This window comes from Trichosurus vulpecula, chromosome 1 (genome assembly GCF_011100635.1).
Source record: "Trichosurus vulpecula isolate mTriVul1 chromosome 1, mTriVul1.pri, whole genome shotgun sequence".
Taxonomy (NCBI): Eukaryota; Metazoa; Chordata; class Mammalia; order Diprotodontia; family Phalangeridae; genus Trichosurus; species Trichosurus vulpecula.
Window position 1 is genome coordinate 447,216,966 of NC_050573.1, and position 14,806 is coordinate 447,231,771.

Sequence of the window (14,806 nt, forward strand, 5' to 3'; positions counted from 1 at the left end):
CCCCCATGTTTCAACTTTCTCACCTACAAAATAGTAAAAAAAAAAATTTTTTAAGTAATTTTTGCACTACCTACCTCCTAGGGTTGTCCGGTCATCAATTTTCCTACCTTGCAGTCGCTTTTCTTGGACCACATCCCACCCCTTACGAGCAAACACAAACGCCCAGACCCGCTTCCGGTTTCGGTTGCGGAAGCCTTCCCCGAGCCCGCGCACGCTGGCCGCGAAACAAAACAATCCCCGGCCGGCCTCGTTTTCTGGCGTTGAGCATTCCGGTCCCGCCCCCTGGCCAACGGTGGAAGGGTACAGTATCATTCCAGCTCCCGCGACCCGCAGCGGTCTTCGTCTCCATGGCAACGACTTCTCGGGGTTTGGGTAAGCGTTACCTGCTGCAGGCTTTCCTTGGTCCCTTGCTCGGGCCGTGGGTCTCAGAGCTCCGGGTTTGGAGCTTCTCACGGGCTAGAGATCTAGATCGGTGGAGGGGCTGAGGCTCGAAGCTAAGGACGTGCCTTACAAAGTCCTGAAAGCCCGAAGAGGCTTATTAGAGACCCCCACCACTAATAAACTAACATTGCTCCGAGGAAGGGGCGTGGGGAATTTGCAGGGATCCAATACTGACAGGGCGGCACCGGTGTCGACCAGAGCCAAAATGGGGTGTCCTTGAGATTGCATCCCGCAACCCTTGCTCGGAGCACCCCAATGATTGTTGTGGGGGTGGGGAATAGGAGTGTTCCTGGTGTCTCCGATCTTTTGAAACCCTGCGAAGGGCTTTGCATTCTGATTTCCAATGCCCTGGTGTTTTGCAATAATGACAGACACCAGGTCTGCAGCCCCTTACTACCTTAGGATTTGGCCTGGGTTTGGGGTAGGAGCTGTCAGTTGCTGAAGCTGCATGGTGTAAACTTGATCTTTTTTGGTTCGGAGCTCCCTTTTTGCTACTAAGTCCTCCTCAGCCTGTGTTACTAGGGTTTGGGATAGCTGGGAGGCAAGCTCAGCTATAAATTGAGGGTGTTTAGACTGCCATTCTGGCTGAGTGATTTTTATATTTCGCGATAGGGAAGGTTGGAGATGGTTAACGAAATAGGAGAGAAACTGGGTCTGACCTCCTCCTTCCCTATCATGAACTAAGCTAGAGTTAGCATTAAAAACCTCAGCTAAGCGATTGTAAAATAGGAAGACAGTCTCATCAGGTTTCTGGGTGACACATTTAATTTTAGAAAAGTCTACAAGTCTGGGAAAGGCTGCTGGGATAGCTTCCACTAGGGCTTCACCTAAGGCTTTAGCCTCATGATAGTGACTTTCCTGATTTTTACAAGCGACCCAATCCTGTTTTTGCATTTCCTCGATGGAGGCTTTTATATCCTCCTTTCTCCACCAGTTCTTAGCTTCACCTTTCCCAACCAAAATCACCACTAAGAGGCAAATGTCGGGTATCCCTGGGCTGTAAGACTGGAGGGTGAACCTGAACTGATGAGCGAAGCCTATGGGGTCTTGAGGATCAGGGAAGTCCTTTTTTATGGCCTGAAATTCGCCCCGTTCCCATGACCTGAAGTTATACTGAGTGGTGGAAACAAGTTTTACGGTGGGTTTAGCTTGGCCATCTTCACCCTCGACTGCTACAGTCTGGGGGCTTTGTTTACTGACTGCCTTAAAGGGATAGGCCCCAATGGGATCAGGTTCAGGCCTCTGATCTATAGGTGGAGTATCAAGATGAGAGCCTTTGGGGGAAGGGGAAGGGGAAGCCACAAGGACGGGGGAACAGAGTTATCTTTCTCTAGACTTGAGGCGGGAGGGGAAGGTGAAGAGAGCAGGGGGTAGCAACAAGGCGTTGCTATCCTTCTCTGTTATCAGAGTCCTCAAGGGAAGGGAGGGAAGAGGGAGGTGAGGGATAAGGTGGAGGGAGTGGAGGAGGACCAACGGCCGGAGGGGAGGTACAGACTGGGGCCCCTGGACTAGAGGGGAGAGTGGGGTAGAGGGGGTTAGTAGGCACGGTGGAAAGGTGGGGTGGAATAGTTTTGCGAGCCTTAAGAGAAGCTGCTTCTGCTTTTCGCTCTCTCTCAGCCATCTCAGCAAACCAATGATGAACACATTTCCACTCCGGGTTGGATGTTTTGTTGGCTTTTGAACTTAATTTGGTTTTAAGATAAAGTAATTTTGACTGTTCAAAACATCGTGGCCAACATAGATTAGGGCTATCTTTAGTTAACTGAGACCAGTATTTTACTGAGGCAGTATTTGTGATCACCTGATTGATGACTTGTCATATAAGAAGCCGGGATCTTATCAGCTGGATTCCTAATTTTAGTTTTTGATTGACCCATAGCCAAGTTTTCTAGATCTTTTCTTATTTTTTTTTCCTTTTTCTTTTTTTTTCTTTTTCCCAAAGGGACCTGATTAATCCAAAGCGAGTAATTTAACTGGAGATGGTCCCTTTTTTTTTTTCAAAGGGGACCTGATTAATCCAAAGTGAGTAATTTAACTCAAGATGGTCCCTTTTGTATGGAATGTTAATGAGACACAGAGACTCTGGGCCATAGTTTTAACTGACCTTTGTCAACATTCTTTACAACCCTATTCTATTAAGGGAAATCCTTGTCCTGTGGTTAAACATACATGGGGATCATGAATTTGAGCAACATGCTGAATTGTGATTGTTCTAAAAAAATATAAAACCTGTTCATGTTTCTGTACAAGTCAGACTCTGTCTGGCTCATTCCATGATCATATCTGTCTGCTATGTTTAAAGGGAATGGATGAATAAATGTATAAGTAATATAAATTTTCTATCACCTGGCTCTGTTTGTTTCCTTCAACCAAATTTTCAGGTTTAATAATATGTACATGTGTATACCATATATATATATTTATAGTTAATATATATATACACACATATGTTTAATTATATGTGTAACTGTGTAGCTAAGTACATATATCTTTAAGTGTGTCTATTTTGGGGCAGCTAAGTGGCGTAGTGGATAGAACACCTAGCCCTGAGTCAGGATGACCTGAGTTCAAATCCAGCCTCAGACACTTACTAGCTGGGTGATGAATTTTAGAAGAATAAATGAAAAGTAGTTTATAGAGAGAATAAATACCAGGTAGTTTATGGAGGGAAGACATTAACAGGTGTAGCGTGTGAGGATCAGGAAAGGCTGATCTATATAGATGATGATATGAAGCCGAGGCTCAAAAGAAGAGGGACTTTGAAACAAGGAAGAGGGTTTAGAAAAAGTTTTTACTGCTAATCGCTGTAAGAAATAAACAGTAGTTTTAGAAAACAGAAAAGGGAAGCTATCTAGGTCAAATTTCTTCCGAACCCCAGTCCAACATCTTCAGCTTTGTCTGGGACATCTCCACCAGTATGCTCCATTCAGTGCCTGACAGGACATGTTCAAAACGGAATTGATTATTCTCTCCCTACACCCTTCCCCCTCTAAACTACTCATTCCGTTGAGAACACCACCATGCTCCCAATTAGGAAGGTATGATATCTTAGGGCAGCTGGTGGCGCAGTGGATAGAGCACTGGTCCTGGAATCAGGAAGACTCAACCTCATGAGTTCAAATCTGGCCTCAAACACTTCCCAGATGTGTGACCCTGGGCAAGTCACTCCACCCTCTGTCACTTTCCTCATCTGTAAAATGAGCTGGAGAAAGAAATGGCAAACCACTCCAGTATGTTTGCAAAGAAAACCCGAAATGGGGACATGGAGAGTCTAACATGACTGAAAATGACTGAATAACAAAGAGTGTCACAGATAGAGTATTGGTAGAGATATTAAGAAGTCATTTAGAGCAATTTTACATGTGAGGACAATGAGATCTCAGAGAAGTGACTTGCAGAGCTTAGTATTCCTGTTTAGAGTTGGGGAGAAGAGGTCCAGGAACCTCAAGATTGGAGTTCCTAGAAAGGGTAGTTGAGGGGGAGTACCCCTCAAGGTCCTGAGCATTGGAGAGGGTCGGGGCCACCTGGAATGAATTCATGGACTCAAGCATTCTTTAAGTCAAGGTGGCAAAGATTTATTACGCTTTTCAGTGGGCAGGAGTCCTTAGGGAACCTGCAACCTTACAGGGGTGTAAGTAAAGTTTATATAGGTTATTTTGGGGTAAAATATGTGCCAAATGTGCTAATTAGTTGTTTTGGGTTGGGATTAGGGAGTGGTTAAAGAGTGGTCAGTTCTTAAAGGAACATGCACATTTAGTATCTACTGCACAGGTATCTTACCCAGAGTTCATTGGGAAATAGCCCAAGTGGGAGGCTACATGGAAGTGTATATTTAGGCCTGAAAGGTCACTAAGTCAACTAATGGTCAGGGCTGACTGGAAAATACCCAGGCTGCTTTGATCAGTGTTTTGTTAGACAAGATGAATGTAAGGGAGTATACATATGTCTGGGTCTAGCATGCATATGATAGGTCAGTGAGTAAGTAAATATCTCTGTGACCCAGTGCACAGCCAGTTCAGCACATACACAACTGTTCAAACTAATAAATTCTATAGGTGCAGCTGTCCACTGTATCAGGAGAAAAGATAAGCTTTTTGCTAGGGCATGCTGTTCTGTTTTTTTTCAATATTTATTTAATTTATTTAATATACTTAATTTTCAGCATTGATTTTCACATGAGTTTGAATTACGAATTTTCTCCCCATTTCTACCCTCCTGCCCACTACAAGATAGCGTATATTCTGGTTGCCCCATTCCCCAGTCAGCCCTCCCTTCTGTCACCCCCACTCCCCTCCCATCCCCTTTTCCCTTCCTTTCTTGTAGGGCAAGATAAATTTCTACACCCCATTGCCTGTGTATCTTATTTCCTAGTTGCATGCAAAAACTTTTTTTTTTGTTTTCAAACAATTCTCTCCCCTCTTCCCTCCCCACCCACTCTCCCTAAGAAGTCAAGCAATTCAACATAGGACACATTCATATCACTATGTAAAAGCCTTCCACAATACTCATGTGGTGAAAGACTAACTATATTTTGCTCCTTCCTAACCTATCCCCCCTTTGTTCAATTTTCTCCCTTGACCCTGTCCCTTTTCAAAAGTGTTTGCTTTTGATTACCTCCTCCTCCTATCTGCCCTCCCTCCTATCATCCCCCCTTTTTTATCTCCTTCCTCCTTCCTGTGGGGTAAGATACCCAATTGAGTGTGTATGTTATTCCCTCCTCAGGTCAAATCCAATGAGAGCAAGATTCACTCATTCCCCCTCACCTGCCCCCTCTTCCCTTCCTGCAGAACTGCTTTTTCTTGTCACTTTTATGCGAGATAATTTACCCCATTCTATCTCTCCCTTCTCCCTCTCTCAATATATTCCTCTCTCATCCCTTAATTTGATTTTATTTTTTTAGATATCATCCCTTCATATTCAACTCACCCTGTGCCCTCTGTCTATATATATATATATGTATATATACATATACACATACATATATACATACATAGACACACACACATAGCTACATACACACATACCTACACACACACACACACACACACACACACACACACACACATATACATATATATGCATATTCCCTTCAGCTACCCTAACACTAAGGTCTTATGAATCATACACATCATCTTTCCATGTAGGAATGTAAACAAAACAGTTCAGCTTTAGTAAGTCCCTTGTGATTTGTCTTTCTTGTTTACCTTTTCATGCTTCTCTTGATTCTTGTGGTCGAATGTCAAATTTTCTGTTTAGCTCTGGTCTTTTCACTGAGAAAGATTGAAAGTCCTCTATTTATTGAAAATCCATATTTCGCCTTGGAGCATGATACTCAGTTTTGCTGGGTAGGTGATTCTTGGTTTTAATCCTAGCTCCATTGACCTCCAGAATATCATATTCTAAGCCCTTCAGTCCCTTAAGGTAGAAGCTGCTAGATCTTGTATTATTCTGATTGTATTTCCACAATACTCAAATTGTTTCTTTCTGGCTGCTTGTAGTATTTTCTCCTTGACCTGGGAACTCTGGAATTTGGTGACAATATTCCTAGGAGTTTTCTTTTTGGGATCTTTTTGAGGAGTTGATCTGTGGATTCTTTCAATTTCTATTTTACCCTCTGGCTCTAGAATATCAGGGGAGTTCTCCTTGATAGTTTCTTGAAAGATGATATCTAGGCTCTTTTTTTGATCATGGCTTTCAGATAGTCCAATAATTTTTAAGTTATCTCTCCTGGATCTATTTTCCAGATCAGTGGTTTTTCCAATGAGATATTTCACATTGTCTTCCATTTTTTTGTTCCTTTTGTTCTGTTTTATAATATCTTGATTTCTCATAAAGTCACTAGCTTCCACTTGCTGCAATCTAATTTTTAAGGTAATATTTTCTTAAGTGGTCTTTTGGACCTCCTTTTCCATTTGTCTAATTCTGCCTTTCAAGGCATTCTTCTCCTCATTGGTGTTTTGGAGCTCTTTTGCCATTTGAGTTAGTCTATTTTTTAAGATGTCGTTTTCTTCAGTATTTTTTTGGGTATCCTTTAGCAAGTCATTGACTTGTTTTTCATGGTTTTCTCACATCCTTCTCATTTCTCTTCCCAATTTTTCCTCTACTTCTCTAACTTGCTTTTCCAAATCCTTTTTGAGCTCTTCCGTGGCCTGGGACCAGTTCATGTTTTTCTTGGAGGCTTTTGATGTAGGCTCTTTGACTTTGTTGACTTCTGGCTGTATGTTTTGGTCTTCTTTGTCACCAAAGAAAGATTCCAAATTCTGAGACTGAATCTGAGTGTGTTTTTGCTGGCTGGCCATGTTCCCAGCCAACTTACTTGACCCTTGAGTTTTTCAGTGGGCTATAACTGCTTGTAGAGTAAAGAGTACTTTGTTCCAAACTTGAGGGGATGTGTTGGTGTTTGCAGAGCTATTTTTATGCAGCCAGCTCTGCCACACCAGCACTCCTCCTCCCCCAAGAACCACCAACCTGGACCTGACTCAGATCTTAAGCAGGCTCTGCGCTCCTGCTCTGATCTGCCACTTAATTCCTCCCACCAGGTGGGCCTGGGGCCAGAAGCAACTGCAGCTGTAGTTCTGTAGCTGCCCTACCTCTGCTGCCCTTGGGGCAGTGGCTGAACCTCGAACTCCTTTCACTCTCTCCCCCACAGCTTTTCCCACTAACCTTCTCTGTTGTCTTGGTGTTCGTGGGTTGAGAAGTCTGGTAACTGCCACAGCTCACTGATTCAGGGCACTAGGGCCTCTTCTGCCCGCCTCCTGTTCTGGTTGGCCCTGCTGCCACCCATGCTGGGCTCCGCTCCCCTCCGCTCCCAGCTCCGTGCGATACACCCTTCCCAGTGACCATCCAAGCTGTCCTGGAAGGGAGCCCTGCTTCCCTCTGCAATTTTGTGGGTTCTGCAGTTCTAGAATTGGTTCAGAGCCATTTTTATAGGTTTTTGGAGGGACCTGGCAGGGAGCTTAAGCAAGTCCCTGCTTTCCAGCCGCCATATTGGCTCCGTCCCCCATGCTGTCCTGTTTTGCTAGAGAGAATCTGCTAGGGATAGTGTTTTGAGGCTAAGAAGAGATATGATTTTAGAACTGGTTGTGATTTTGGAATTGGGTCCAAGCACAAGCACCCAAGCAGAGGCTAAGGAGAAATGTGATGTTAGAACTAGGGTCCAAGCACAAGCAACCCATCACTCCCACTCCAAATCCATTGTCCGCTCATGATTGCTTGTATTCAGCTGTTAACCAGAATGCAAGATTAATTGAGAAGTTATCTTTGACTCATCCCTTTCTCCAACCCATCCTTACCCAATCCAATAATATGTTGTCATTTATTGATTCTACCCCACAATTTGATTCTGTCTCCCTCTCTCCTTTTGTACTGCTATCTCTACTTTAGTCTCTCTTTACCTGAATGATACTTTTGATAACCTCCTAGTTGGTTATGCTACCTCCAAACTCTTCCCTATTCTAATTCGTCCTTTGCATAGCTTTCAAAATAATATTTCCAAAATGTAAAGCTTACGAAAAGCCTGGGATTTGTTGTAAGAGGACCATGGTGCAAACTCCAGCTTTGCAACCTGTTTTCTGTGTGAACTTGGTGAGGTTACTTAACTACTCTAGCCCTCAGTTTCTTCTACAAAATGGTTTCTCTAGATTAAGATCTTTAAGATTTCTCCAAGTTCTAATATGATTTATCACTTTCCCCCTTTTCAAAAATAATTCATCTTCAAATATCCTTAGCCACTTCCAGAGTAGTCATTTCTTGCAATTCAGATTTATGCTAGAAAAAAACCAGTAATTTGTACAGAGTGATTACTAGTTCTTCCCCACCAGTCTTAGTGTCATCTCTTCAACATATTCTCTTTTCTTTACTGCTTTTCCTATGTTTGTGTATATTTCCTTGAAAACTCTTCTGTGTTTCTATTGATAATTTTTATTTTGAATATCATTTCGAACCTCATTGTAATTTTTTTTCACTTTAATTTCTTTCCTTTTTACTTGTTTGATCTTTCGCCCACTTAATTGCCCTTTATTTTCCTCAACATATCCTTTTCTTTAAGACTAAAAAGCAAGAGAAATTATGGTTAGGAAAAATACCTTACATTTTTAGCCCATTATAGTTTACAGAGGCCATCCCCTCAGATCCAGCCTTGTAAGGTGAATGGTGTAAGTGGTGTTATCCCCATTATACATGTGAGGAATGTGAGGATCAGAGAATTTAAGTGACCATCACCCAGAGTCATCCAGCCAGTCATTTAGTGCCAACACTGGACCCAAACCCAGTTCCTCTGATTCTGAATTCTGTGCTTAGTTCTATATCACTTATCTTCAGTTAACTTTAATTTGAATATTTTTATTTCAGGATTTGGGAATGAGAACATATTCGAATATTTCCTTAAAAATAAACAGATTAAATCAGAAGATGGAGCTGAAATCACCTGGTATCATGCAGCTAACCATAAGTCACAAATGAGAGAGGCACTAAAAAGTAAGCAAATATTTGATTTTTGACATTTTAGAGCCTAAGTATGTATTGAATTTCTCTGTTTTTTAGGTTATTGGATGATCTACGGAACAGTGGCATAAGATTACATACTTTCTAGGTAACTAACAAATTTCAGAAAGGACTCCCTGAATTTCAGTTTTTGTTTGTAAAATAAAACATCTATCACAGAAAGTCTTCTCCATTCCTGATGGCCCTAGTAGAAAGTGATATGTCCCACTTTTAAGCTCCAGGAGTACTTTGTAGTACTCATATGACTTTTGCCTTGTACTACCTTGTTTTGTTGCCCTTTCATTTCTTCTAATCCTCTGTTAGATTGTAGGCTTTATGAGTTCAGGCACTACCTTTATACTCCTTACAATACCCATCCCCATATCTTTACATATGATAGGTGCTTAAAAAAACCCATTTGTTGTATTAATGAGTGAATCCTTTAAATAGCCACCATCTCTAATAAAGGGGTTCCTTCAGCAATATTTATTGCTTTGCAAGAATTAAAATGTGCCCATCTAGCTGTGACTGCACTCTCATATTAAGCCATAGGGTAACTAATGGTCCTTGTTCCTTTCTTCTTCATTTCTCTGCCCTTCTTTATGCACAGTGTACACTTAATATTTCATATTTTATTCATAATGCTAATTTATTGGTGATAAAATCATAAATACTTATATATCAGGCTGATTCAGTTATAATACTCCTTCAAAGGATTATTCAGTCACTTCTAATGATCCTAATTGGTCAGGTAGTTTCCCTTACAAAACAGTTTGAAATCAGTCAAAGGTCTGTAATACTTTAGTATTCCATTATGTCAAGACTATTTTAAAATTAATGCAAATTCATACAGTAATTCAACTTCTTATTACTGTTTCTTTTTCCCCTTATATTATTTTAATTGCCTTAGATTACATAGCTTTTTAAATGTGGGACATGAATTTTGACTACGTGAAAAACATACAATTAAATTTTCTATTGCACTGAAATAATAGATTGTAGTGCTATAAAGGCATTAGAAGGAATTGTGCATTCTTTCTGTTTCCAAGTAAGGGTACCTGGTATATCATAGTAATTCAAATTTCCTGAAAATTTTCCAAAAGATTCTATTGCTTCCCTTTGTAATTTTTTTTTACTGTTATATAATCCTTCCCAAGAATTAGAAAGTAACTATGCCAGGTAACTGATTAAACTTCACCATGTCTTTGAGCTTCCATTTTATCAACTTTCAGAGTAACACAGTATCTAAATGAGAAACAGCTGGATAAAAATTTAAAATTCAATAAAATATCTGGATGTTATCTATAGTTAGATGTTTGGAAACACCTGAATATCTTTTTTTTTTTAAATCATAATGTCTTTCATTGTGGCAAAAGACTCCTTATTTAGAAACTTTGAAAGTAATATTCCTCAGATCAGTAGCGGTATCAGTGTCGGATCTTCCTCATTTCACATCACTCAGACACCTTTTTCCACTATCTTCTCTCTCACCTCTATCTCTTATGAAGAGGTGGCTCTTATCATGGCTAAGGCAAATTCCTTGACATACATCCTTGATCCCATTCCATTCTGTCTTTTTCAGTCGATTGTCTCCTCTATCATCCCCATTCCTTTTCTAATTTTTGATCTCTCTCTAAATATTGGGGCCTTAACCATTCCATGCAAATACACTCATGTATGTCCCATCCTTTAAAAACCCTTACTTGATTCTGCAATCGCTACTATTATCTCTCTCTCCCCCGCTCCCCTGCCCAACCCTGCCCCATCCCCTCCTGACTAGACTTCTTGGGAAAGCCATATACTTTCTCTGCCTCTACTCTTCTTCTCTTAGTTAATTCCAAACCTTCTACAATCTGGTTTCCAGCCTCATCATTTAACAGTAATAGCTCTCTCTAAAGTCACTAGTGATCCGTTAATTGCCAAATTTAATGACCTTTTTTCAGTCCTCATACTTCTTGACCTATCTGCAGCATTTTATCACTGTCAGTCACTCTCTTGTTCTATATTCTCTCTTTGGTTTTCATGATAGTATTTGATCTTGGTTCTTTTGCCTCACTGACCACTCCTTATCAGTCTTGTTTGCTAGAGCTTTTTCCAAGGACCAACGGACTCCTCTTTTTTCTCTCTGTACTGTCTGATTTGGTGATCTCATTAGCTGCTATAGGTTCAGTTATAATTTTTTTAAAAATTTAATTTATTTATTATGTTTAGTTTTTAGCATTGATTTTCACAAGAGTTTGAATTACAAATTTTCTCCCCATTTCTACCCTCCCCCCCACTCCAAGATGGCGTATATTCTGGTTGCCCTGTTCCCCAGTCAGCCCTGCTTTCTGTCACCCCACTCCCCCCGCCCCAATCCCTTTTCCCCTTACTTCTTATAGGGCATGATAGATGTCTCTGCCTCATTGCCTGTGTATCTTATTTCCTAGTTGCATGCAAAAACTTCTTTTTTGAACATCTGTTTTTTAAAACTTACAGTTCCAAATTCTCTCCCCTTTTCCCTCCCCACCCACCCTCCCTAAGAAGTCAAGCAATTCAACAGAGGCCACATTCATATCGTTATGTAAAACCCTTCCACAATACTCATGTTGTGAAAGACTAACTATATTTTTCTCCTTCCTAACCTATCCCCCTTTATCCAGTTTTATCCCTTGACCCTGTCCCTTTTCGAAAGTGTTTGTTTTTGATTACCTCCTCCCCCATCTGCCCTCCCTTCTATCATCGCCCCCCCCCCCTTTTTTATCTTCTTCCTCCTTCTTTCCTGTGGGGTAGGATACCCAATTGAGTGTGTATGGTATTCCCTCCTCAGGTCAAATGGTTCAGTTATCATCTTGATAGAAGTGATTCCCAGGCTTATATCTTTATATATGCAGCCCTAATTTCTCTGCTTAGCTCTGGTGCTACATTATCAATTGCTTCTTGGATGGTTCCACAGGCATCTCAAACTCAACAATTCCAAAATGAACTTATTATCTTCCTCCTCCCCCCCAAAGTAGCCCTCTTCCCACTTTCTTATTAGTCCAGGGCACCATCATTCTTCCAGTCACCCAACCAGCACACAACCTTGGTGTCATCCTAAACTTCTCTCTGCTACTCTCTCCACACATCCAGTATATTGCCAAGTCTTTTCTACCTTCACAACTATCGTGTACACGTTGTCTTCTACTCACGTGGCTGCTACCCTTGTGCAGAGTCCTTATTACCTTTCTTGTAGACTATTAATTAGTCTCCCTCCCTGACATCTCTCTCCACTCCAGGCTGTCTTCCCCTCAGCTGTAAAAATGATTTTCCTAGGGCAGCTAGGTGGTGAAGTGAGTAGAATACCGGCCTTGGATTCAGGAGGACCTGAGTTCAAATTTAGCTTTAAACACATGATACACTTATTAGCTGTGCGACCTTGCACAAGTCACTTAACTCCAATTGCCCTGCCTTCCCTGCTCCAAAAAAAAGAAAATGATTTTTCTAAAGCACAGTCCTGACTGTGTCACCTCACTACTCAAGAAACTTCAGTGGCTCCCTGTTACTTCCAGAATCAGATTCTCTTTTTGACATTTAAAGCCCTTCACATCCTGACTCCTTCCCACCTTTCTCCAGCCTTCTTATATCTTACTGTCTTCTGTGCACTCTTCTGATCCAGCTTGTCCTACTTGTTCCTCACACACTATTATCCATCTCATCACTCTGTCTTTTCACTGGCAGTTCCCCATGCCCTGGAATATCCTTCTTCCTTACTTCCTTCTCCTAGTGGTCCTGGTTTCCTTCAGGAGCAAGCTCAAATTCCATCTCCCGCAGGAAGGTTTTCTCTTTCTCTTCTCTTACTAGTTGGTTGGTTGTTGCCTTTTGTTTTCAAAGAGGACCAAAGTGACGTCACTATGTTAGAGTCAAGTCACAGTGTGTCTAACAGTGGCTGATCAGACCAGTACAAGCTTGGAATGCTCCACCACAGGTCAGGCAAAAATAGTCCATATGAACATTTGGAGTGGAAGTGTCTCAAATTTTGCATATCTCATGTTGCTTTTGAGCTACTGCGATTCTGCTGTGCTCATACTTTCTTTGATATGAGCACTCCATTCTGGGCGGTCTTTTGCCAGAGTCTCCCATGTCACAAAATTGATTCCAAAGTTCTTTTTTTTAAAAATTTATTTATTTAATTTAATTAATATATTTAGTTTTCAGCATTGATTTTCACAAAAGTTTGAATTACGCATTTTCTCCCCATTTCTACTCCCCCCCCCACTCCAAGATGGCGTATATTCTGGTTGCCCCATTCCCCAGTCAGCCCTTGCTTCTGTCACCCTACTCCCCTCCCATCCCCTTTTCCCTTCCTTTCTTGTAGGGCAAGATAAATTTCTACACCCCATTGCCTGTGTATCTTATTTCCTAGTTGCATGCAAAAACTTTTATTTTTTGTTTTTGAACATCTGTTTTTAAAACTTTGAGTTCCAAATTCTCTCCCCTCTTCCCTCCAAACCCACCCTCCCTAAGAAGTCAAGCAATTCAACATAGGCCACATTCATATCATTATGTAAAACCCTTCCACAATACTCATGTTGTGAAAGACTAACTATATTTTGCTCTTTCCTAACCTATCCCCTTTTATCCAATTTTCTCCCTTGACCCTGTCCCTTTTCAAAAGTGTTTGCTTTTGATTACCTCCTCCTCCTATCTGCCCTCCCTTCTATCATCCCCCCTTTTTTTATCTTCTTCCTCCTTCCTTCCTGTGGGGTAAGATACCCAGTTGAGTGTGTATGGTATTCCCTCCTCAGGTCAAATCCAATGAGAGCAAGATCCACTCATTCCCCCTCACCTGCCCCCTCTTCCCTTCCTGCAGAACTGCTTTTTCTTGCCACTTTTATGCGAGATAATTTACCCCATTCTATCTCTCCCTTTCTCCCTCTCTCAATATATTCCTCTCTCATCCCTTAATTTGATTTTATTTTTTAGATATCTCCCTTCATATTCAACTCGCCCTGTGTCCTCTGTCTATATATATATATATATATATATATATATATGTATATATACGTACATATATACATACACACACACACACACACACACACACACACGCATGCATATGCATATTCCCTTCAGCTACCCTAACACTGAGGTCCTATAAATTATACACATCATCTTTCCATGTAGGAATGTAAACAAAACAGTTCAACTTTAGTAAGTCCTTTATGAATTCTCTTTCTTGTTTACCTTTTCGTGCTCAGATGAAGCCTTATCTTAGAAAGCTGACTGGAGCAGGAGACATTGGCACAGGACCCTTCAGCATGGCATGCCCTTATCAGAGAAGGTGCTGTGCTCTATGAGCAAAGCAGAATTGAGACAGCTCAAAGGAAATGCAAGAAGCACAAATTTAGAGAATCCACCCCAAATGTTCACATGGACTATTTGTACCTGACCTGTGATAGAACATCCTGAGCTCGTGTTGGTCTGATCAGACAGTCAGACTCACTGAATCTTGACTCTGGCACAGTGATGTCATTTTCGTCCTCTTTGAGAACGAAGGACAACAACCAACTAACCAGCCAACCATCTCCATGCTTAGCATAGACCTGACACGTAGTTAAGCACTTTTTGACTGATTGACTGCAGAAAAACTGTGGCTTAAGCACTGAATTATTCTTGCTTCATAAAAATTAACACAGGGAATCATTTAGGAAGTATGAGGCCTAAATTCTGTTTTAATCATTATGCGTACTTATAATGTCCTCCCTTTTCTTCTTTGCCTTATTCATCTCTATCCATATATAAATTATACCATCTTCTCCATAGAATTTTTATTGATCTGTTCTGTCAATAAGCCCTTTTCCTCCTTGGACCTCACATAACTTACCTCTCCCGGCTGTGCTTCTCACTCTCTGGATTTTAGCAC

At 41.2% G+C, this 14,806-nt stretch overlaps 1 protein-coding gene across 1 annotated transcript in view; it reads left to right on the plus strand.

Annotated features, from left to right (window-relative positions):
- The first annotated feature begins 208 nt into the window (after positions 1 to 208).
- Positions 209 to 14,806, plus strand: part of FAM151B (family with sequence similarity 151 member B) — an 82,785-nt gene continuing 68,187 nt past the window's right edge. Inside the window, exons 1-2 of the mRNA XM_036734671.1 lie at positions 209 to 372; positions 8,791 to 8,916. Coding sequence (XP_036590566.1) covers positions 348 to 372; positions 8,791 to 8,916 — 151 coding nt within the window. The 5' untranslated portion in view covers positions 209 to 347. The remainder of the gene's footprint in view (positions 373 to 8,790; positions 8,917 to 14,806) is intronic.